The following is a 25,955-nucleotide window of genomic DNA, read 5'->3' as shown; positions in this document are numbered from 1 at the left end:
TTAGGGTAGCATACTTTAACATATTAGAAGTATACAAATACATGCAATTATATTAATTTGTTGAAAATAACTATTGAAAATATAAAAAATACAGAGTGAAATATATATAATGGTACTATGCATTTTAGGCTTCCCTTATAGCATAAATGTAAATTGGAGTCTATCAGTCCTTAATGTACACAATTTAGCCTTTGGGAGTTCATTGTGCGCATTCTAATTAGAAGATTCATGCTCTCCATCATTATCCTTTGTGAGAGTTTTGGCCACTTGAGTGTCATGTCCATTCTTGGGTTGACACACACTTAAGTCAAATACACAGAATGAATCACATACCATAGAATATTCCCCCTTTTTTGGTAGAGAGTACTCCCTTGATTTATCCACCCCTTATCATATATGAAGTGGATATAACCCACCTCCAAGTATTACCCTTTAGGAATTCTACAAGAGTCCACCATGGGGATTCCCACACCATCACTATTACTGAGATCACAGAATCTTTACCAGTTAAATTTTTTAGTATCATATTTTGTTTTTTTATAGTAGATAAAACAATATCATTACAATAACACATCTTATATGATATACATCGCATGTACATGCATTTCATATAAATATTATTAACTATAATTAATGGGATCATGTCTAAATTTAATTTGACAATTTGTCAATCAAACATCAAGTTCAAATATGCTATGAGGATGTTCAATAGTAAAAAATTAAAATAATTCCATACATTAAATAAAAAATCATACATTCGTAATGCAATAGGGTTATTATTTCTCTCTTCCACTTTCTCGTCATAATTATCCGATGAGTATTATTGGTTCTCAATTCCCGTCAAAGAAACACAGTTCCTCTATTAAATTTTCACTCTACCACAATGATCATTACATAATCAATTCTTAATGTTAAAGTATTACATCCAAACCAAAGATATCTTGGAGAAACCAACCCACTATTTAAGCTGCTCAAGGGAAGTATATAATTTTTAACAAACAGGAATAAGAGGAATAAATAGGAGAGAGAATCTCAATATTGAAACATACATTAGTTTAAAATCTTATAACCATGTTCATTCCATTTATTTAAATGTAAATGCAATCCTTCAAGTCCTAATTACAAATTAATTAATAACTTTAATTTAGCTCCCATTAATTCTTAGCAGGGTAAGTATGATTTCAATGAAAATTTGATAAACAACAATATCTTATAATTTGTTTGGGACAAGAAACAATTTATATAAACCCCAAAACATTATGCACAAGTAAGCCTTACACAAAATCCTTAATAAAAATCATTATGAATCCACAACAAGTAGCAACACTTGTTTCCTACAAAGAATAACCCTAGTTGAAACCTTAAATATTAAATGCTAGAATAAAATTTAGTCAATAACATGTGGGTCACACATATGCCCACCACCTAGGATTATAATATCCACTATGTGTTGAGTTTTAATAATTAAAAAAATTCTTAAACAAAGTTCAAAACAATTAAAAAAGGCAAGTTGAAAACTTTGTTTTTTAGGTAAAGTAATATGGGTTTTAACCTTGAAACTACGGGTTTGTGTTGAGCCAAAAGAAAGGTTAATTAAGAAAACATAATAAAAAAAAAATCTCAGAATGATCATTAAGTTTTAAAACAAAAACTTATTTTTTATCTTAAAACTTTTAACCCAAGCCGAAACCCATCATGTTATTAGTTTAAACTCATGATTTTAAAATATATTTTTCATAAAGAAAAAAATTTCATAAACTCAAAGTCCACAAAGCCAATTAGGAACAATCATAACTATTAAAATAAAGGATTGATGTGCCATTTCATATAGGATATCTTAAAACTCTGTCAACTCTTATTATATCTTTCAGTCAACCACTCAGCACATGGCATGTGTGCTATTCGACCTTGGTTGGGTAGTGTGTAAACTTTCTAATCATGGTAATGTGACCACCTGTCCAAAGGAATGAGTCCTCAGTCTGTGCACGCGGAAGAGGTAGGCCCCCTTATGAGCCTCAAGGCCTTAGGTTTCCATGCGCACAGGAGAAGGTAAGGGAGTTCGAGGGGGGTAAGGGCATGTGGGTGGAGATTAGGAACTTACACGCATTGGTTGCTCTTAGCCACATAGTTTTGTATATGAACCAAAAATTGATATTTTTTATCAAAATCCTACTGTCAATAGAAATGTAAAGAGACCCGTATATGAGTCTAAGCCTCCAATCTCGCTTACTTTTACTCATCTATTAACACAAAACAAATATATCTCTTTGAAATAGAAATTTTTTTTTTCGTACTTTGACCTTGTTTATAATAGAAAGACAATCACCACGGGGGCCCAAAGGCTACCGAAAAGACAGTGGAATGTAAAAATGTTAAAGGCTCAATTTTACTATGTTGACTTGCAAAAGGCCATGAAAATTTAATTTTATATTATTTTTTTAATTAAAATAACCATTATTTTAAAAATTATGAAACAAAAGAAGTCTACAACTATAAAGTACTATTCATGAACATTATTTATTTTCTCTCTTTCTCTCTCTCTCTCTCTATATATATATATATATATATATATTAAATAATCAAACCATTGTTCATAACAGTGTTCAAAAAAATAACTTTTGTTTATATTAAACATTATATTATGAGCAAGAGATACAAAACTTTGAAATTAATAAAAGTAAGGAATTTTTTTTTATTGAATACCATACCATGCATAATGCAGATTAATTGTCTTTTAAAAAAAAAATCAGTATAGAATTATCAATAAATCATAATTTTATATGGAACTTGATTGATATATAGGAAAAAACAATCTCCTCCATTCCAAAGTACAATCCTAACGTTCATTAGGCTTGCTCTGATACGAATTATTAGGAATATGGAATATCAAATCAATATTTGACCATCAAGAACGTCTCATCGCATGCATTAGGATATTTATCAATCAATCAATAAAAAAAAGTTATAATTATCTTTAGATTCAAAGGTAAATTCTTCAAAAGAAAACATCACCTGAACATATAACTGCCTGATGGAAGAAGCTCCTTTAATCACGAAATCATTATAGGAAGAGACTTTCTCTTCCTCTTTGTAATCATCATTCAATTCAAATTCTTAATTCATTAGAGACTAATTAGGGTTTTCATTGCCATCATATTTATAATTGAGCGTCTTTAAAATTAATGGTTGTAATTGGGTTATATTGTGTAAATAAGTATGATGATATCACAAATTGTCCATTATTACAGAAAATAACAATCTATGCAAGATGTAACCATTTAACTCCCAAGTGACAAAAATTTCATTATGTTTTAATCACTCCACTTATCAACATCATATAACAAATATATGAGTATAGAAACGGACTGTAAAAAAATCATAATCCGTCGAACATCTATTATTAGTCTTAACCAGTGATTGGACATAAAACTCTTAAAAATATCTTCTAAAATACAATTATATATGTTACATCCCGTTACATCCCGTCCTCACTATGGTGACGATGATGTGATTAAGAAGTTAATCGTCGTCCTATAAAATTGGTAAGATCTCTGATGTAGTACCTTACACTCACAATCCATACAAGAACAATTTTGAAATATATAAATATATTTATCGTATTGAGGAGGACTAAAAAGTGATAATTTAATACTTTAACAATTTTATCTTCAGTGAAATACAAGACACATACAATAATGTATCCAAGAGTATAACATCTAAAAATATATAAAATAATGATGGACAGTATCAATTCTAGCTCACGGCGCATTGTAGGCACAACTGTCATATACACAGTCCATATCATGCTCCTCGATATCTGGTGTCCATCAGCCAACGTCGTACTCAACCATAGGAGAAGTGTCACTGCTCATGAGTATCATCGTACCACCATCATTATCTAAATGCAACATATATATGGTATGAGCTTTACTAACCTCAATGAGGGATGGGGTTCATTTAAGCAAACACATATTTTATGATATGTATATGATATAGTTCATTTTATTATCATCCACCTAGCATATGACTAAGTCTGGTATAATGTTATTATAACATATTAGGCAGTATTCTTGGTCCAAAAAATTACACATCGATGACCTAGCGATACAAACCCTAGTTGTGGTTATGTGTTAAGTCGATCCCAGAATATGCCCTTGATCACCCAATGAACCCCTAATAACTCATCCTAGTGCCACGGTATCGAAATTATACATCAACCACACCGAGCTAGTTTTAGCCTCAAGTAACAATCAGATCGTACAGAAAGTGGCATGTCGAAAGGCTTCATCGAACCTACCACTATGGGTTATCCAACACCTCACCCCTTGTTGGCAAGGGATCATAGCATGAGGTAATTACTCCTAACTACAATAATATACATGCATTTTCATAATAATACAATTAGTATGAAAAATGCGGTACCAGAATTGCCATCTATCATACTGCATCATGTATCCAAGCCTAGCTCTAGTATACATGCAATTAGTATGACGTATATGGTATTGGAATCATACATCGGTCACATCGCAACCTATGTCCAAGCTTAGGTCTAATGCACACATAATGCATGATAATGCAATCACATGGAGATCATAATACCAAAATTCCGCTTAGCCATACCGGATCCCACCAATTCACAGCAACCATATAAGCAGTTTCATACAAAAGTAATTGAGATAATTAAAACAAAGCATACATGATATTATTAAATTAAAGCATATGTATGATATATTATCATCTATCAAACCAAATTTTTACTCTAATTGGAACAAAAGTCCGCTAATCCCTTATATATTTAAGAATTTGCTATTAATTTGAAGTCTGTGGCACTTATTTATAATTCATTTACTTTTGAATTATATTTTTAGATACTACTAATTCATAAATTATGATCTAGTAAAATATTTCTATTCAAAATTGCTATTATTTAGATTCAATGTGAATTCATTTTATATTTTTATCAAATTTCTTCAATTGTATTATTGTTTAATATATAATGCTGAAAGAATGGGTCACAAACAAGGAAAAAACCATATATAAGTCTTTTGTCAATTATTTTTATTGTGAATGGTTTATATCAGATATTTGTATCAAGTTGTCTTCGTTAAACTAAAACTCATCTACTGAAATTAAAACTTTACCATTTATGTAAACAATCACTATTCTTGAATAACGACTAATTATAGTTACGTAAAACAATTGGATCTTATTACATGGTTATACCATCTATATGCTTATAATTACGTAAAACAATTGAATCTTATTTCTTGGTTATACCATATATATACTTTCATGCATTAGTTTGGTAGTTACAGTATCGGCTAGTATTTTTTTTTTTTAAATAAAAAAATCTCTAATAATTGAGTTTTTTTTTCTCATCACTATGCTTAGTGAAATATAACACTTCACTATTTGCCACATGAGTACATGACAATACATTAACGTCTCATTGGTACAATTTAAGTTTATAATAAGTAGAATACGTAAAGTCATTTTGTGTTTTATACTCATCACCATCTGAAGGAATTTCGATAATCTTACTAATAATTTGAAAGAGAGTTTGAGTAATTTTTCTTTGGACTAAAATTTGACTACTGTGATGTATATGCAGTCCTCTATCGCATGAACTAATATCCCATGTATTATCATGTGGCAAAGAGTGAGTTATACATAAATAAGCATAGTGACGCCTAGGAGAACCCTAATCTTAACTTAAAACAATGTGTAAGGTTAACATAATCCCTCCCAACATGATATATACTGCATGCAACTGTTGATTTTGGCCGATATTGGCCTTATTGGTATCGATTGAAGCCGATACCATATCAGCGCACCAGTCCGTGATAATGGCAAAAACATCCAAAACCCATTTTTTGGAGCTACACTGAAGCTTGCCTCCATCTTTCCCAACCCAGTGCCTGAGATAACATTCTGACCACACTGGAACCAGGATTAAGGCAACCTGCAAAAGCCCTAGGGTTTCCCTAGACAGCATGAACCTGATGAATACAGGAAAGTTATGGGATTCCAAAATAATAAGACAGATCTCCTTGCTATTACTCTTGATTCCTGTGAGAAACAAAATTCTTGTTGATTCACTAAAATGTTGGTGTTCAACCATCCAACCCATTGAGGTGATCTGATGCAACTGAAAACTGTAACATGGAACCACTAAAATAAACTTCTCAATAAAACAGGGATAAAAAAATATTAGCCCACAACACAGCCATGGTTGGGCCCCTCAAAAAAGCATTTGCCTTTGCAGCCCCAAGGTACACAAGTCATTTTTCTTCTGTTAGGAAGCAAGACCCTGGGGCAAAGAAAATCACTGCTCTTCTTTAATAATCTTCCTCGATTTTCTTTGATGAGAATTTTCAGAACCCAAAGAAGTAACATCACTCCGACCTGCTCCTGAATCTCGGGTTGATCGATCCATGGATGCTGTTGTGGACTCCACAGTTCTTTTCTTGGCACTTCTTGATGTCACCTCACTTTCAATCAGTGAATTTTTCTGTCTACTACTAACCGAAGGTGTCGCAATACTATGTGACATTCCACTCCTTGAGTGTGGGCTTCTCTGTTTGCGACCGTTGGATGGAGTTGCCATGGGATGCGATGAATAGGAAGAAGTCCCAGATCTCTGACTCAATTGGCTTGGATAATTGGAAACAGGTTTCTCCAACTCTGTAGGTTCTGGGTAATGGACTAAAGAAACCCGCCTTGAAATCTTTCCAACTGCACAAGACAAAAACTATGCATAAACCTCATTCCACAATATGTGCCCAAAGTTTGATTACAAAAATATGTTCTTTATTGGTGATCAAGGATATATAACAGAATGCATTAAAATAAAAAAATTTAAAATTACCTAAAGCCCCATTTGCCAAGTGAAATAAAACAAAATTTTCTTTGGTATCTTAAAGTGATACGAAAAAGAGAAGGGCAAAGGTAGGCTGGATGCCCAATCCCACCATGGAATCTATAGGCAGCATAACTAGTTGTGCCATGTGGCAATTCAGGTGGACCCAAAATATGGAAACAGGTAAACCCAAAGATCCCCCGCTCACATGTTTAAGTTTTATCCAAAAGGGAGTTGGCGCTGAGACTTCTCCAGATAAATGCATATCCATCCAAATATTAAATATAATATAAATAGAAAAAAAGTATAGATTACTATATTATTGATTAAGCCAATGACTGTTCATGATTTCTTATTGAATCGCCAAGTCACAAATAAAGCAATTGAATGAATCAAAGACTGCGGAGAGTGTACAATAAAACATGATAGCATCATGACAGAACTTCAGTCTTGACAGGTCACAAATCCATACATTTCTCAGACATTCAAAGATTGGAGTAGCCACATCATCATTCAGCATGGCACTAGGAGTGTTGTCTAGAGAATCCATGATCAATGACCCATTCAGCCTATTTTTAGCCAAAAGGAAAACATGACAGTGAATTTTTAGTGGTGAGTTTGGTTGAAAGTAAAGTCGATGTTTAAACTGGTATGACATGTAGGGACCAAAACATAGACAAAACAGAAGTTTCAGTTGTATTTCTTACAAAAATAAAAAGTCCTTTCGAGGAAAAGATTACCCCCATCCCCCCAAAAAAAGGAACACAAAGGAAACTGATTTTTAATGTAAAATGGATTGTTTTGTTTCACTTTTGAAGAGGGGGGGGGATATACAAAGCCAATAGGCACCAAACCGTACAAGGTAAGGGGAAAGAACCCTAAAGAGCAAATGGGGGAGATCAAAATAAACAAATGTAAGCCTCAGGAGACAACAATAAGCCTGCTCCTTGAGGCGTCAGAAACCAAACCATGGGAGGATCTACTAAGCTTAGATGATACATCAAAGTAGATGGCATTCCAAATCTAGTCAAAGGATCTAGAGTTGGAAGTTCATCTACGAGGACTACGCTCCATTAAGAGATGATTGATGGTAGCACAAAAAGCGAGTTTTCCAACAGTATCACATGTCAATTTACCACTAAAAGTCCTATCGATCCATATCCATTCTCTCGCCAGAGCAAGAGGCCTTCGCCTGGCTGGCCAAAATGTTGGAAGGACACGCCTCTATATGGTGCATAGTTTTTAAGGCGCTGATGCGGTCTAGACATGGTAAAGCAGTGCTCAACCTTATGTAAAGTGGCGTCTTATGGGTTTTTTTTTTTTTTTATATTATATGTTAATATGTTATGATGATTGATGATTGATGAAGATGAACTTAGTTTATTCACTTTATTGATTTGTTTTCTTGATGAATATCTTACACTGGTATGAATATGAACCTTTAATATTTATTTAACATATAAGTAATAGGATTCAACTAGGATTTGAGCCAAATAGATTGGTTTTATAAAAAAATACACAAGAACGCTTTAGTCAATAAGGCGATGCTTTATGCCCGCCTTATCGCTAAGGTGCTCCGAAAGACCCTCAAACGCCTCCGTTGCCTTACCACCTTAAAAACTATGATATGGTGGAGGAAAAAGGGCAGTCAAAGAAGAGGTAGTTATTGTCTTCCACACATTTCCAACAAAGGCAGCAATTGCGAGGGATAGGGATGTGACGGTAGATGAGGAAGGCTTAGGTGCGGCGGCAGTTGGAGCGTGCTCTCCAGGCAGTAAAGCTATGGCGGGGGATATGAGAAGTGAACTAAACAACCTTATGCTAGGGGGTGGGAGGGCCAGAAGTGTGGACCAAGTTCCAGGCAGAGGAAGAGGAAAAATCCACAAAAGAGGAGGGGGACTAGAGGATTTTGTTAGCTCTATCATGGGATGGGATGGGATGGGATGGGATGGGATGGGAGGGAGGGAGGAAGGAGGGTCTAGGATTCGTTGGAGATGATAGAGGAAACAAGGAAGTTCTTAGGAAGTTTGGAGGAGTTGCAATATCTAGATCCAGCATGAAGGAGTATACCATTAGGGTGCCAATTGCTTGAACTAGAACATAAGGCTTGCTTCCAAGCATTGCCATCGGAAGCCAAATTCAAGGAAACAAACTCATGCAATGCTCTAATGAACTATGATTACCTCACTTCGTACTTTCCAATGGAAGACAAATAGGACCTCCAATGTCCCTTAAAACTAATTTGAAATGAAGGTAACATCTCTTAGACCTCCACGATCCTTCCACCTACTAGGGGTGTCAATCGAATGGGCCATGCCAGTTTCGATCGAGCCTAATCGAGCTCCCCAACTTTAGAACCTCACACTGTGACCAGCCCGTTTAAGTAATTGGTGGTTGATGGTCCCATTTACAAACTGTCGATCAGGTACCGGTCTTTAATTGGGCTAAACAAGCTAATGATACTTTATCTCTAAACAGGCTCGTATAGGGTTATAAACGAGCTTAAATGTGTCGGGCTCAGTAAATGGGCTCTGAACAAGCTTTAAACGTGTCAGGTTGAGTCGGGCTATTAATTGGTCAGTCTCAATCAGGCACTTGTCAGGTTGCACCCTTGCACTGGGAATAGCCATTTATAATCAAGTCAGGCTTGAACGCGGCACACTTATGTAACGGGTCAGGCCGGTTTCGCGCTTGGTTGGGCATGGAATTGACACCCCTACCACCTACCATGAAAATAGTTGAGGCCAAATTAAAAAAATGAGCCACCTTTTGAGAAAACCAAACTCAAATGCAGGCTGAGCTTTCCTGGAGTAAGCAAACTTAAAGAGTAGGGATTAGTAAGGTTTAAGATCTCGCTCTCAACCCCGATCTCGCTAATCCAAAAAAAAGAGATCTGGCGAGCAAGATCATGTATTTTTTCGCGGTCGACTCGGTGGTTGATCTCAGTGGCCATATGGTCTTTGTAGTCTCTGAAACTAGGTATTTACCCTATTTTAGAACTCCTAAACACAATGGAAACATCAATTTTTTTAAAAAATCAAACTTAAAATGGTACTTTGACTTCGTACCCTATGTAAATAGTCTCCGACTCTTCGGACCCTAGGCTAATATGCTCTGTTCCACAATCCACATTCCACAATCAACAAATGACACCATAATCATAAGAATTTAAAAGACATCATGGATAATTACTTAATTGATTACCAATTAACACTGATGACTGAAGAGTCACATTAGCATTCATTGAAATTTTGAAATAACATAAGATAAGCTACATAACACAAGGTCAGTATGCATCATTTATTTAAATATAAAAAAAAATTAAAAACAAAAGAGTTTATTTCCCTCCTTAAATCCATAGATCAATGATATGCATCACATATTACAAAAAAAAAAAAAAGTAAACCAACCAGTGTTGATGATGTTTAAATGGAAAAATGGGTTTGAGAAGATTTTTTTTTTATTTTAAATGGTTCTTGAGAAGAAAAGTAACTCCAAATGTGGATGCGGAGGTAATATTCTCTTCTCTTTAAGCTTCAATGAGTGTAGGAATGGAGATCCTCAAGCAAAAGCACCAAATTCTTGCTCTTTAGTGCTTTTTCTTCAAAAAAGCAACGAGAGCATCAAGATCTTGGCGAGATTTGGCAAGATCGTCATTTTTACACCTCGCCTATAATCTCGTCTTGCTAAATTAAAAAAATGAGATCTCAGCGAGATCTCGCCGAGATCTTGAACCATGGGGATTAGGAAATCCGCTTGTTGGTCTCCTAGATACATAAGGTATAATCAACCCCCTCCACTACTCTCCTCAGAAAGAATGATGTCAGCAAGAAGAGTAGGAAGTCAATTTCCTTTATCTGTCATACTTATTACACAATTAATGCAGACACTACTATCATCTCCTATTTCACATCACTAAGAAGTACACAACATTAGCACCCCCTTTTTCATAACTGAATAATTAATAAATAAAACGTAAGAAATAAACATATTATGATATCTACAGTCAAAGCCAAAGTTAATATGTGCACCATACTTGAAGAAAAACATGCATCTTAAAGCTAAGACTCAACAACCTAACCTCTTAAATTTTCTTTACTACCTTCTACTGCCTCTTCTTCTATTACTATTTGCTTCTATTGGATCCATGTAGCCAACCCCATTTAGTTGGAATAAGGTTATGGTTGTTGTTGTTGACTCAACAAGACAACAATAGGAAACAATGGGCTAGATCAGCCCCTTATAACCCCCAACAATGTCTAACAATAATAATGACTACCCACAGGCAAAGAAAACAATAAACAGCAGCTGTAGATCCTTATCTTAGGCAAGAAATAGGGTTCTAGAAACTTGAAAACAAGCCACATTCAAGAACCATATCAACAGTGGAATAAAGGGGCAGAGTTTACCATCAAATGGAAGCCTTTAGGAAGGGAATCAACTCAAAATTTCAACCCAAACCTGATGGACCAATCTGAATTTATGTCAAATCTTGATTTAAGGCTCAAAATAGGAAATTTCCTATATCTCATGAACCTGGCCTCAGAACATGCCAATATCCCAATCGCGTGGGGTTCTCTATGGGTGATTCTGCCCTCCAAAGATGGGCTGAATCTGATGGAGAATCTGGGAGATCGATGGCCTTGAAGGGTTCGACAAGAAACCTTAAAAAGAAGCATCACAGGTGGGGGAGATCACTTTCTTCGATCAGCAATCATGGCAGCAGGAACTAGGATGAAATTGGTCACTAGTCCAAACAGAGGCCTCAGTTGGCCTCAGTTAATAAGAAAGTAAAACTCAGAAGAAATGAGAAAAAGTATCAATTGGAGAAGAGGAAAGGGGAAAAGAATATGGCCACTCGGCCTAGGTTATCATACCCAGAGGTCTCTCATCTCACAACCTCATTGGTTCTCATTGCACAGAGCAAACAATTTTTTCTTCATTAAAAATTGTGGGGGAGACTCTAAAGTCCCCTTGCTTTTCTAGCTACAACTTTCCACAACAAAAAATAAAGTATATAAAAGGAACAAACTAGAAGCCTATTACAAGGAAGAGTGAGGCTTGTTCCCGAAGCAATTCAATTGTCCTGACCAAGTAATAAAAGACTAACATAAACGGAAACAAAGACTGAAATTAAAAAGGAAATATCTTGATCAAAATCATAGATCGCAACGCAAGATATCTAATCCACGATTTGGCTTTGGGTGAGCCGATTGGGCTGAGTCAGCCAAAGGCCCATGGATATGCCCATCGATTGGCTTATGGGCCGGATCCTCTTGGAACCTTGTGACTATAATTCAAGCCCAAGAATCGATCTACATCACAATTGCTCCACACTAATCCCCTCAGGGAGGCTCCAACACTCTAGACAGCCATCACCTAGTCACCGATTGGGGCATAGAAAACGGCACCCAAAGGAGTTGATTAGGAGATGATAGGGGCGGCCTTTTCAATATCATGACTGCAACACTTAATAACTCCAATTAACAGACGAGCCCTAGTACAAAAACATAGTTGCAATTTTTTGGTGTCCTTAGAATGCTAATAACATGGAAGAATGCATATCCATTTCGGAATGCAATATAAATATCCAAATCTCTTTCTTTTGTTTTTTTTTAACAAACTAATGTGAAATCCAGATACCAATTAGAAAGAAAGAGGCATTGCAGAATGAATAAAATAAATGGGAAAACGAAAGCTCCCTGGTGCTGCCCCTGTGCCCAGACATAGAGGGCAGAGAAATGACACCCCCACCCGACGTGAAACCCAAAAACCCTCCCCTTTGATGCCCATGTGTGCCCCCTCATTGGCCCTTGTGCTGGGGCAGGGGCCACATGACCAGGAAGCGTTCATTTCCCCAAAAAAAATACAAATGAACATAAACAACCAAAAATAAATAAACAAACAAGAGTGCACAAATGCTTACCAACTTTCGACTCTGACGGAGAGGATAGGAAAACTGTAGCATCTGGTTCTTGTGCTGCAAAGCTAACCAATTTGTATGATTTTCCTGCCATGACTCAATAACATTAAACCATGATTTACAATTATCAAAGAATTCTAAGACATGTATGTTAAATAGACAAAGATTACTACTTTTAAAAAATAAATAGACAAATATAATCTGAAAAAATCTTTTCTTCCTTCCATTTTTCTATTGAAGATGAACTGTAATTACCAGAGGAACTCTCAAAACTTCCAAACTGTCCATCATGATGCAGCTTGAGCGATAACTCTTGCCCATCGTAATCAGGAGGCTACACACCCAACAATTCAATGGAGTGAGATCAATGCCAAGTAAATACGAAATTCACGAAGAGGCATAACTGACTTCAACAACCTTCACAGAAAAATAAATGCAATCACAAAGGAAACTTTTACTTGATTAATCGGCCATTGGATGAGCCAAAGCTCAGTTGAATCTGTCAAAGAGATGTCAACAAGCGGGTCCTTGGCATCCACTTGAAATTCTGCTGGAGGCTTGTACCCCTCTTCCATAGTACTCATTTGCAGTGGTTTCACCCCACCAACAGAATCACTGCAAATACTTAAAAGGCAAATGTTAAGGTAAAATTTTTTATTAAAAAAAGGAAGAAAAAATATGCCAATATTAACATACAATTCATTTATTTTCTAGGAACTTTTGAGCAATTTGCGTTAATATAATACATGTAAATATTTAAAAATAAAAAATTAAGTTAAATTCTTTTATTAAAAAAAGGAAGAAAAAATACTCCCATATTAACATACAATTTATTTATATTTCAATGAACTTTTGAGCAATTTGCGTTACTATAATACATAAATTAGGGTTTTAACTAGTTTTTGCGACCAATGCTTACTAGAAGGGAATAAACTATAGTTACAAAATGAGTAATAAGGAATCCAAAATATGCAAATTTAAATTAAGGTTGGAAAATATTTATCTAAGAGTAAATGAACACCATGAAGCAAATGAAGATGTGGAGCAAAAGAAACTAATGTTTTTGATAGATAAGAAACCCCCATGCTAATAATTGAACAGTGAGTGTTTAAGATGATAGCAAGAAATTTAAGGGATGATTAAAATGTCTACATTGACTGAACTTAACAAAATATTTTATGGGTGCCCCCAAACCACCCACCAGTACCTGCTCAAATTGCAACACAACATTACAACAGCTCTCTTTGGAATGATTTCATGAAATATTTCATGGGGTCTGATTGAAACTAGGATGCTTAGTATGATTTTCACATCATTACATTGTTACAGTTTTTGTCCTGTCGACAGACTAGATTCGAGTTTGTAATTTATGGGCATAGCAAACAAGCTCAAATCAAGTCAAAACTTTCTAGGATTAAATGGACAAAATAAGGACCACACTAAAAAAATTTAGGGTAATTTACAACGCCACCCCTGAAGAATGCCAATATTAGAGAGACACCCCCTCTCTTTCACCAAATTGGACTCGGACCCCCTGCCATCAGTCGGCATTACAGAATATACCAAAAATGCTGACATCAGCAATTCATATTTTTCTTAAATACCATTTTGCCCTTAAAAATAAGGGAGTACCAAAATTACCCTTAATGGTTGTATTCCCAAAATCAATTGAAGATGACAATCAGGATCGCGCGAGTTACTGAGTTGGAGAAGAACATCAGAGAAGAAGATTAATAGGAACTTTCAGATAGACGGTGGCTGTGAACCCCCTCCGGCAATTACAGGTATGTTATCCTGCCTCTTCTTCTCATTTAACCCCTTTATTGATCATCCCCAAATCGAATAGCCGAATTAAAACCAGGTGGAATAACAGAGAAAATTTTTTGCTTATTCTGAACAGGTCTATGATGTCCCTTTTGGTTTTGGGTGAATATGATTTTTGTTTTGGGTTAATTTTCTGTTAATATTGAACATGGCCAATGTTAATTGTTTTGTGTTAATTCTGAACAGGTCTATGAAGCCAGTAAACCTGATTTCTGATTCGTCTTCAGAAAGATGTGTAAATATTGGGTCTGAACAGGTCTATGGCCATGTGAACACCTTCATTGCTCCCATAGTTTCCTGTCTAAGAGATTGTTTCCTCTGATGACCCTCCATTCAAATATAACTATTCAAACTTACATTTTCTATTTACAATTTGACTGGAACATTTGATCTGAAACTTGGAATGACAAACAAGTAATCCAAATTGAATACAAAAGCTCTCAAACACAATCATATATCTTCAATGGGTAGGATCTGTGGGCACTTCAATCATAGACCTTTCTCTATCCTACTACATCTAAATGCCTTTGGAATTAAACATTTTAGCTAAATTCACAATAGGATTCTTGGCATCAGATATTGGAAACCTCCACCCCATTAGTAGAACCAGACCCTCCACCCTTACTCTCACCGAAATGTGACATCAGAATATTAATTGCATTCACAGAACAAATGATAGTGGAAGATTGATCAGTTTGGGTAATGACTCTTCCTAGAGCAAATGCAGGTTTTGTAGGTAGAGGAAGATCTCCCGAATCGCTTTCTAGCATAACAATGACATCTGCCATCGTGGGTCTATCTTCGGCGTCTCGTTGAAAAAAAAAGCCCAATAGAGAACTAGAGAACAAAATGGGGGAAAAAAGAGAAAAAAAAAAAAAGCAAACATTCTCACCGGCGACAGAAACCGGCAGCGATGGGAAGTGCGACGAGTGCTAGAGATGAAAAGAGAAGTATTCGCCGGCAACTGTCCTCTCTATCTCGGCTGGAACTCGTCTGAACCCTTGGTCGCAGGTATGGAGAAGAGGCAAGGAGAGAAGAAGAAAGAAATGGTTAAAGGTTAAAGAGGGGTATTTTTGGGATAATGAAAATGTCTAATTTATCAATGTTTTACTCATAAGGGCAAAAACGTCACTTCAAAGCATTCTGTAACATTGACTGACGGCAGGGGGTCCGAGTCCAATTTGGTGAAAGAGAGGGGGTGTCCCTATAATATTGGCATTCTCCAGGGGTGGCATTGTAAATTACCCTTTTTAAGGTCGAGATTCAAACCCTAGGTCAGGTTCCTATCTTCCTCTTTCCCGGACTCAAATTCTATCCCTGACAGAATAACTGGTTCAATCAATCATGAACTTTGTATCCAAAATTCTAATTCATAAAACCTTACTTCCAACTATGGTTCAGAAATGAACCACGATTTCCCCCCTATGATTTCGTAGTATAATGGTTCTGCTTCGAAGAAGAAAAAGATGGAAAAGCAAGAATGAGTGATATACAAGGCAAAGAGAGCGAGAATGAGAGAGCGAACGAGAGAGAGTGAGAGAGACCTACGATGGACGAGGTAGCGCCTTAGGCTTGTTAGGGTTCCTTGCGAGGAAGGCGGAAGTGTCTGTATCAGTAAAAGTTTCCTTTTTGAGAAAAAAAATACATAGAGAGAGAATTGAACGCTCACCTACGAGTAGTGTCGATCTCACCTGCGATCAATTTCCACACTAGAGTAACCGGAAGAAAACAAGGTTTGCGAGAGACTAATGGCGAGAGGGTTGTCATTTCTGGGTTTTTGGGGTGTTATATCGGAAATAAGATAAGAATATTATACCACTTGTTCTTCAAGTTCTAAAAAAAAAAAAAAAAAGCAAACGGTTCACTTTCCGAGAATACAAAAATGAATCACATGTGCCAAAGGCATTTTTGTTCTATTTATATTCCCACAGAATAGAAAAACACCAAAAGGTATCAAAGACACTTAGACAATTGAAGAACAAGAGTCACGAGATTTTGGTTTAGTTTTAATTTTTTATAATATGTATTATATGCATATTATTCGTGTACGCATTATATATTCATGTATATTATTTTAATAACATTTTTATTTCAAATATATGTTCAGATATAATAATTTACTTAGGCTCTCTCTGGTATGATTTCTATTTGTATTTATTAACTATTTTTTAGAAATTATTTGTGACAATAAATTATGATCCACAAATAGTATTCTTTTGGTTACTATTTATAAAATAGATTATATAATGAGAAAATAGGTTCAGTTTTCACCTTTAGCTTTAAACTTCGAACGAGAGAGATGATAGGATTTGAGGTTTTTTATTGAAAAATTATAAAACATACTGAAGTTACCTATTTACTATTGATTTTGAGTAGTTTAGCACATATGCTCATTTAAGGTAGCAAAAATCAACATAAATGATTTGTTGCCACAAATCACAAATAGCTTGAAAATAATTTGTGATTTATTTTAATTTATTATAAAAGTAAATGCTATAGGAAAGAAGATGAAGGGCCAAAGAATGGAAGGTTCAAGTGAAGAAGAAGACCACTAGGATAGATTAGTTATTTTTAATGTAATTTGTAATTTCCACATACTTATATGCACTCACCTCATGCATGTGCATTGCATCATATTAGAATGACATAGAGCACCTTGACCAGTATCTCTCATCCTTAAGAGATTGTAAGGATCCTCCTATCCTTAAAAGAGTGTAAGGTGTCTCTCTACCTTAAAGGAGATTGTAAGGTGCATCTCTACCTGCAAAGGAGATTGTAAAGGTGCCTCTCTGCCTGTAAAGGAGATTTGTAAGGATACTCTTATTCGTAAAAAATTATAAAGTTTTCTTCCCTACCTACTGTACTAAAAGGGAGAACTAGTGGAATACCTTACAAGAGGATTCTTGTAGGGAGTGGACTAGACTCGAATTGAGTCGAACCACTATAAATCTTGTGTTTGTGGTTGTACTTGTTTTATTCTCTCCGCATTATTTTAACTTGCAGTCACACTTGTGACCTATTTATCGAAAAACAATCATTATAAGAAATGTTCCATCTTTCCTCAAAACATGATCAATCCACCCCCATCAAGCCTCATTATATCGAATTACCATTTGAAGAACAACTTATCACGATTTAATCAAATTATTGTAGATCTCATGGGAACACTTTGAAACAGTTACTTTGATAGTGGGTATACATAACAAACTTCAAAGAGGTAAAAGGAAAAAACTCAATTATCCCTCACATTATTCATCAGTTTTGCACATAGAAGGAGAGGCAAATATTATATCAAAAATACAATAAATCACAGAGAAGGATGTGCAAATATTATATCAAAATTACAATGATCCATAAGGTACTGAACATGTGAAACATGGTCAAAAGTACTATGATTCATAAGCCTGCAAACAGCAGTGGCTGCCAGGAAATGGCACATTATGCATGCCAGTAACAATAGTGGTTCTGGCTCTGATATGTCTATCTCATGGAGGTGTTCAGCTCCAATTTGGTTTGCTATTAGGTCTCACATTGCCATCAGTGCTGGATATTTTATTGATACAATTAATTTCCTTGGGGGAAAGATTATACTTATAATACTATACTTCTTGGGTTTGGCATTTAGAGGTTATATTTGTTAATTGGATGTATTCTCAAGGTGCTTTAATTCTACTTTTAGATAAAAACCTTACAACTGCATTGTGATACATACTGAAAAGTAAAATTTTTAATCTAAATGGGTCACCCTTCTAAATGGGCATGAATGAGCTGGGATCAGCCGTGCCATGCTGAGACTGTATTGTACACACTGGGTTTCCACCAGGTCCTGGTATGATGTTGGTCACTCCAACTCGCCAAATAGTTCCTGCCATTACTGGGTATTTGATACTTATGTTGGAATTTCATTCAGATAAAAACCTAACCCTAATTTAAGAATAAGGTAAATGAATCTGCCAACAACGGATGCCAAGGAACTAGGGTTGTAATATGCAAACACTGAGAAACAGATGATATATGTGATAAAAATAACTGTTATTCTTAAATAAGCAGAGAAGAGACCCATGTTTCTGCTTTAAGAAGTGAATTAGAGTACCAGAAACTGTAAGCATAGAAGAGACCCTCTCTCGGTTCCTCTTCTTCTCCCTCTCTAAATCTGTAATGGGCAGAACAGATGAACCCAAAACTCCAGCCTCTCTCTACAACCCCTCCTCACCCTCTTCTCTCCAAATCTTATGAATTAAATGACGAACAAAACCAGTACCCTCAGATCACCTTCAACCATGGCCAGAGGCGTTTCCAAGACCTCCCTTTCATGCTTCTCTTCTCATGCACGAAGAATCAAATGAGGTACTGATTGGACCCTTTCATTTATGCACCATCTTAGACCAAATACTCAACCTATAGCTCTAGACCTCCCTCCTAACAAACCCTAGTTCCTAAAATAGGGGGACGAAAAAACTCCAAATTTTCTCCACAGAAATAAGCCCTTTTGTATCTTTGAAAAAAACCTAAATTTCCAACATGTAATCTGCAAGATGGAGAAAGAGAGAGAGAGAGGAGCAAAAGGGTCGAGAAAAATACCTTGAAGGTGATTTGAGGAGTCACCGTTGGCTTCCTTTGTCGGTGGGAAGGTTTTCGATAGAGTTGGGGAGAGCGAGTAGTGATGGAGTCTCTGGTTTCCCCATTTTTGTTATTCTTCAAAGGATTACCCCTTTTATACTAAGGTCTAAAAAGGTCTATCAGATCTGAATTAACTATTGAGATAATAAATAGTCTATGAGAATTAGTGATTCTTTGGAAGTATGTGCCTCCCTAATGAATGTTAGTGGAACCAAACAAATCATAGAAAGAATTGTGATTCTACATAAAGTAATCCTTAGATTTACACAATCAAACACGCCCTTAATATCAAAACATATCTCCTTTGTTCCCACATCATCCCCTTTCTTATCTCTTTCTTCTCCGGCAAACAGGCGAACAACAAATTGCGACTGTGCCCTTCTACAAGTATCACCATCTCCTTTGCAGTAGAATCTATTGGTGATGAGAGGTGTTGTGAGTGATTTTGTAGCAGGCGGTGACCTTCCACAAGTATCAGAAGTGGTTGCCCAAGGATTTTCGATGATGACTTTCTTCATAGGAGAAATATTTGATGTTTGCACTTTTCGATATGAACTTGGTCTGGCCATCACCGATGGATGCTCGGTTGCCAATGGCATTAGATCCGTCGGAAGAGGCAGTCGGTCTTTCGTTGGGTCGTATGCATACTGTGACACTCTCTGTCTAACATGCATTGGGTCACATGCATACTGTGATATTTCGTGTCTGGCATGTGCTGCTTTTAAGCCCATTACGACTCTATCTCTCTATCGTGAATGAGAAATTTGCACTTGTTAGTGAAAGTTGTGTTTACAACTGTATGTCTAGGGAAGTTATGATTTTGCCCATCCCCTATCTTGGAAGGTCCTGAAACCTTGTGTAACTCATGTCTTATATCTGAATGAATTGACATTTACCAAAAACAAAACAAATTGCGACTTGTGAACAACTCAACTCATCTCTTTCTTCTTCGCCGTTTGATAACACTTCTATTCCTGAAGAGTGTTCTTTTACACAAGTGTTCTTTTTCGATTCCATGCTGTGAAGACACTCTGGCGGAACAGAAACAACGTTTGGTAAAACTATTTCAGAAATGTCCTTGGAATAGGAAAAGAACAGAAACAGCGTTTGACAAACACTTCTATTCCTGGAGAGTACAATAATGAAAATTCACTTTTGAACAATGAAATCAATAATTACAAACATGCTATTATAGTCAAATTTAACTTAAATAAGGAAATAATTTGTTTATGAAATTATCTTTTAAAATACTATTACTTAAAGAAAATAGTAATCGAATCGCATTTTATTCATCTTATTCCTTAATTGAACCATCGTAAATGGCCGATTAGCTTTTTCCTCAAGCCCCTTCTTGATATTGTTCCACCCACCTTTATTGAAAGTGCTGGAACTCTTATTACCAACTTTCACTTGTTCAACCATTAATTTCAGGAGATAATCTTGTTCGCTTTGAGTCCATTTTGCTGCCTCGTTATTAGCTCTCGAAGTGGATGCCATTACTCTAAAAATAGAAACACATCTCATTATAGCCTAAAAATAGAAATACATGTCTGTTTTTGGTATTTGTTTACATCAAGCTCAAGAACTTCAAATTGATCTTCCTAGCTGCCCATCAAAATAGAATACTCTAATCCTAATAAAAGCCCTCTTCTAGCTCCAAAATATCAATCTCATTAAGCACTAAAATTTTTCTTCCTTGCCACATTAATATAAATGGACAATCTTTGCTGATGGTAAAATTTAACAGATAAATAAATAAGAATCTTAAGATGAAAATGATGAAATATGCTCAAATGGGTATTTTTCAGAAACCCATCCCGATCAAAGTAAGAAACTACGAAACTTGAGCAGTCAAGAACAGAGATCACCATAACCAAACAGAAATAAAAAATTTACCAAACACATTTTCAGACTTCACAAAAATCGCAATATCAGAGCAAGAAAATCTCCCAAATCACTGCAATTTACAGATGTCCCAAAATCCAAGCAAGAAACGAGAGTGAAATAAGAAACACATATCAAGAAAAGAAGAAATGCTCAAAGATTTTACCTCTATTAATTACTTGGAATATAAAGATGAAAAAATTAATCTTCTCTTCAAGCAACAAACCAGAGCATCAATGGCTGAAAAAAAAAAAAAAAAAGAGAACCTGTTGCAGGGAAGCGACGGATTTGGGGGTTTTTGATCGTGAGTTGCAGAAATGGGGTTGTGGGGGGTTTTGAATGGTTTTTGTTTTAAGTTTGTAAAAGAATAGAAAAGTAACGCGGGGACGATTTGGCACGCCATAGACCCTTGGCGTCGATTAATGAAGGTGACACTAATCGGTCCACCGATTTCCCTCTCCAAAACGTCGGACGGCATGCCGTACAACTATGCAAATGGTAATTCGATATAATGAGGCTTGATGGGGGTGGATTGATCATGTTTGAGGAAAGATGGAACATTTCTTATAATGATTGTGACATTTCCCTTATAATGAAATGCATTCTAATTTTGAAATGTAGATTTACGTAGTAATGAATAGAGATGATGTGCACAAGAAAGTAATTATATTTGTGGCTACTTTTTGTCGTTATAGCGGTGGAATAGTATAAGAAACTTTCCTAAGTAAACAACCTTATCATAATGAGCCATGCCATGGCTTTGAGACATAGTGAATCGTGGGAGGTACTAGCAAGACATGTCGAAACATGATAAGAATGAGCAGAAAAAGCATTGTATAACTTATGTCATATGATACGAGAGAGTGGTCTTTTGTATGACAGTAATACTGTTCGTGTCCTCTTACATCATTTTGGGCAAACCATGGCCAAAGGCGTTTCCAAGACCTCCCTTTCATGCTTTGTCTTGTCATGCACAAAGAATCAAATGAGGGTATTGATTTGGACCCTTTCATTTATGCACCATCTTAGACCAAATACTCAACCTATAGTTGCTAGACCTCCCTCCTAACAAACCCTAGTTCCTAAAATAGGGGGACGAAAAAACTCCAAATTTTCTCCACAGAAATAAGCCCTTTTGTATCTTTGAAAAAAACCTAAATTTCCAACATGTAATCTGCAAGATGGAGAAGAGAGAGAGAGGAGCAAAAGGGTCGAGAAAAATACCTTGAAGGTGATTTGAGGAGTCACCGTTGGCTTCCTTTGTCGGTGGGAAGGTTTTCGATAGAGTTGGGGAGAGCGAGTAGTGATGGAGTCTCTGGTTTCCCGATTTTTATTATTCTTCAAAGGATTACCCCTTTTATACTAAGTTCTAAAAAGGTCTATCAGATCTGAATTAACTATTGAGATAATAAATAGTCTATGAGAATTAGTGATTCTTTGGAAGTATGTGCCTCCCTAATGAATGTTAGTGGAACCAAACAAATCATAGAAAGAATTGTGATTCTACATAAAGTAAATCCTTAGATTTACACAACCAAACACACCCCTAATATCAAAACATATCTCATTTGTTCCCACATCATCCCCTTTCTTATCTCTTTCTTTTTCGGCAAACAGGCGAACAACAAATTGCGACTGTGACCTTCTACAAGTATCACCATCTCCTTTGCAGTAGAATCTATTGGTGATGAGAGGTGTTGTGAGTGATTTTGTGGCAGGCGGTGACTTTCCACAAGTATCAGAAGTGGTTGCCCAAGGATTTTCGATGATGACTTTCTTCGTAGGAGAAATATTTGATGTTTGCACTTTTCGATCTGAACTTGGTCTGGCCGTCACCGATGGATGCTCGGTTGCCAATGGCATTAGATCCATCGGAAGAGGCAGTCGGTCTTTCGTTGGGTCGAATGCATATCGTGATACTCTCTGTCTAACATGCATTGGGTCACATGCATACTGTGATATTTCGTGTCTGGCATGTGCTGCTTTTAAGCCCATTACAACTCTATCTCTCTATCGTGAATGAGAAATTTGCACTTGTTAGTGAAAGTTGTGTTTACAACTGTATGTCTAGGGAAGTTATTGATTATGTCTTATTTCTGAATGAATTGACGTTTACCAAAAAAAAAACAAAGAACCAACTGATTCCTTGAAATTCCCTCCTTCAGTGAGATTCTCAAGATAGAGAAGTAATCTAAACCAATCTGTTAAAGTATTTCAGAAACATATTTNTCATATATATATATGCACTCACCACATGCATGTGCATTGCATCATACTAGAATGATCATAGAGCACACCTTGACCAAGTATGGAGAGTCTCTAAGTGGTAAGGAACATATTAGGAAAAATATGTTCTAGTGAAATTCTGTGAAAACCACATTAACTTGACTCAAGGGTATTTTAGGGAATCTTAAAATTAGTATCAGGAGATGTAACCTTCATAGAAGTTGTAGGAAATTGAGTTGTGATTCCAATGAAACTGATATCAGATCAATCTGAAGTCGGACCAAAAAGTTATAGTCAAAACACTGATGATTGGTCAGTATGATAGTATTCTGTCAAAACAGAGCATGTCATGTTGGCGGTCGACAGGCTGGAAGCCCCGGTCGACCGGAACTATCCGAGACCATAGCCGGTCGACCGGTAGAAAGTCTCGGTCGACCGGTGACTGCCTGGAAGTGCCCCAACGGCTATATTTTACCTCAACGGCTCTTGGCGGTCGACCGGCTACCAATGGCGGTCGACCAGTGGACCCAGACGACTGAAACTATCCGAGAACATAGCCGGTCGACCGGTAGAAAGTCCCGATCGACCGGTGACTGCCTGAAAGTGCCCCAACGGCTATATTTTACCTCAACGGCTCTTGGTGGTCGACCGGCTACCAACGGCGGTCGACCGGTGGACCCAGAATATGACAGTTTAAGTGAGATTTACTACATAAAATGCTCTCCTAAGCTCACCTATAAATACCTCTAATACTACTCATTAATTAACAATTAATCTCAACTTTAGAGAAGCATTATTTGAGCATTAGAAGTGAGAATTGGTCTACACCATCTCTTGAGTTCAAGTTCTTTATTTTACATTCAAGAGGAACTCAAGACCATCTACAAGTCTTCATCTACATCTTGGCATTTACATTATAAGCATCAAGAAGACTTCAAAAGGTGTATTCATTCTATCATCATTGCATATTTCATTTGCACCACACCGGAGGTAATTCTCTTTTATTCCACTTCTCCATTTTCTATTTTACATTAAGTCTAGACTGTACTAAGCTTGTGTAAGGACCCTCTCATCCTTAAGAGATTGTAAGGATCCTCCTATCCTTAAAAGAGTGTAAGGTGTCTCTCTACCTTAAAGAAGATTGTAAGGTGCATCTCTACCTGCAAAGGAGATTGTAAAGGTGTCTCTCTGCCTGTAAAGGAGATTTGTAAGGATACTCTTATCCGTTAAAAAGATTATAAAGGTTTTCTTCCCTACCTACTGTACTGAAAGGGAGAACTAGTGGAATACCTTACAAGAGGATTCTTGTAGGGAGTGGACTAGACTCGAATTGAGTCGAACCACTATAAATCTTGTGTTTGTGGTTGTACTTGTTTTATTCTCTCCGCATTATTTTAACTTGCAGTCACACTTGTGACCTATTTATCGAAAAGAGTTAAATTTCACTAGTATAACCTATTCACCCCCCCTCTAGGTTATTTCATTATGGAATTTCATTCTCTAGAACTCTTCCATTAGAACTTGGGAATCTAAGTAACTTGGGTCCCTGTACCTTAGCATGAATAATTTCTATGGAAGTTTTACCTTCTAGCTTGGGAATCTTTCCAGACTTTTGTACTTGGATGCCAGTCACAACAGATTCACAGGACTGATTTTTTCCTGAATCATTTTTTTCTTCTTCTTCTTCTTCTTACCCAAAACGAAGAACCATAACTGCCATAGGAGATTGGAAATTTGATACCCTCTGTTCTCTCCTCTGCTACGAATCTTGTGCAGTTGCAACTCAAGACCAACCAGATCTTAGGTTTGATTCCACCGAAGCTTGGCATGTTGACCAATCTAAACGTCTTCTTCACTTGGGAAAAATCAGCTTGAAAGTAGCATTCTATCTAGCTTGGCAAGTTGTAACAACCTTCAATTGCTTGATCTGTCTCACAATGGGTTTACAACGTCTCATTCCTTCTAATCCCATTCACTATATGGACCTCAAAAAAATGTTAATTCAAATCATTTATCGGGCCCAAGCCTTGATTGGATTTCCACCCGGAAAAGGGTGAACTCAATTACGTTAGAAAAGAACACTTTTACTAGATCTCTACCGCCATCGAAGATTCCATACTTGACAACTTTCAAGGCTGGTTCAAACAAGCTTTTCTGATGAAATCCCACCGAAAATAGGGCAGTTCTTCAATTTGGATGGAGATTCCTGGAGAGGGAGAAGAGGAAGGAGATGGATTTGGGGAAGAAAATAGGCAAGTTGGAGAAAAGAGGGCAAGCCGCTATTTTTGGAATTTCGATTTTATGTAAGGGTGTTAATCGGTTCAGTTTCGGTGCAAATGGTTTTGTTCGGTTCATTGCAAGAAGTTTTAAGTAAAACCATAACCGAATCATTTAGCAGATGGTTTCAAATATTGAAATCAAAATCTTTTAAAAATGGTTTCTTAACGTTTCTAATTTGTTATTCAAAAAGGACTTCTTTATCTCCAAATTATTTATTGAAATAGATATAAACTTAACATTGAATCAAATTATTTATTATTATATGTTTTCTTTTAGTAGTTGTATAATGTATATTTAATTTTTTGAATAAATTACTTGCCCCTCCCTTGTACTTTGCCT

At 36.2% G+C, this 25,955-nt stretch overlaps 1 protein-coding gene across 2 annotated transcripts; it reads right to left on the bottom strand.

The window, feature by feature from the left end:
* Nucleotides 1-6,033: 6,033 nt before the first annotated feature.
* Nucleotides 6,034-21,389, bottom strand: LOC122062710 (mediator-associated protein 2-like). Of its 2 annotated transcripts, none has more exons than XM_042626356.1 (5): nucleotides 21,377-21,389; nucleotides 13,241-13,397; nucleotides 13,038-13,116; nucleotides 12,786-12,869; nucleotides 6,034-6,735 (listed from the first exon to the last, which is right to left on the bottom strand). In XM_042626356.1, the coding sequence occupies exons 2-5, from the start codon at nucleotides 13,364-13,366 to the stop codon at nucleotides 6,326-6,328; spliced, it is 699 nt and encodes a 232-aa protein (XP_042482290.1). In that variant the 5' UTR covers nucleotides 13,367-13,397; nucleotides 21,377-21,389; the 3' UTR covers nucleotides 6,034-6,325. The 2 variants fall into 2 exon arrangements, with proteins under 2 accessions (XP_042482290.1, XP_042482291.1); XM_042626357.1 differs by lacking the exon at nucleotides 21,377-21,389 and adding an exon at nucleotides 19,188-19,289.
* Nucleotides 21,390-25,955: the final 4,566 nt, after the last annotated feature.

The sequence above is a fragment of the Macadamia integrifolia genome, unplaced genomic scaffold (assembly GCF_013358625.1).
Source record: "Macadamia integrifolia cultivar HAES 741 unplaced genomic scaffold, SCU_Mint_v3 scaffold1091, whole genome shotgun sequence".
NCBI lineage: Eukaryota > Viridiplantae > Streptophyta > Magnoliopsida > Proteales > Proteaceae > Macadamia > Macadamia integrifolia.
Note: the sequence above shows the minus strand (reverse complement) of the source record. Positions and strands in the feature narration are given on the sequence as shown.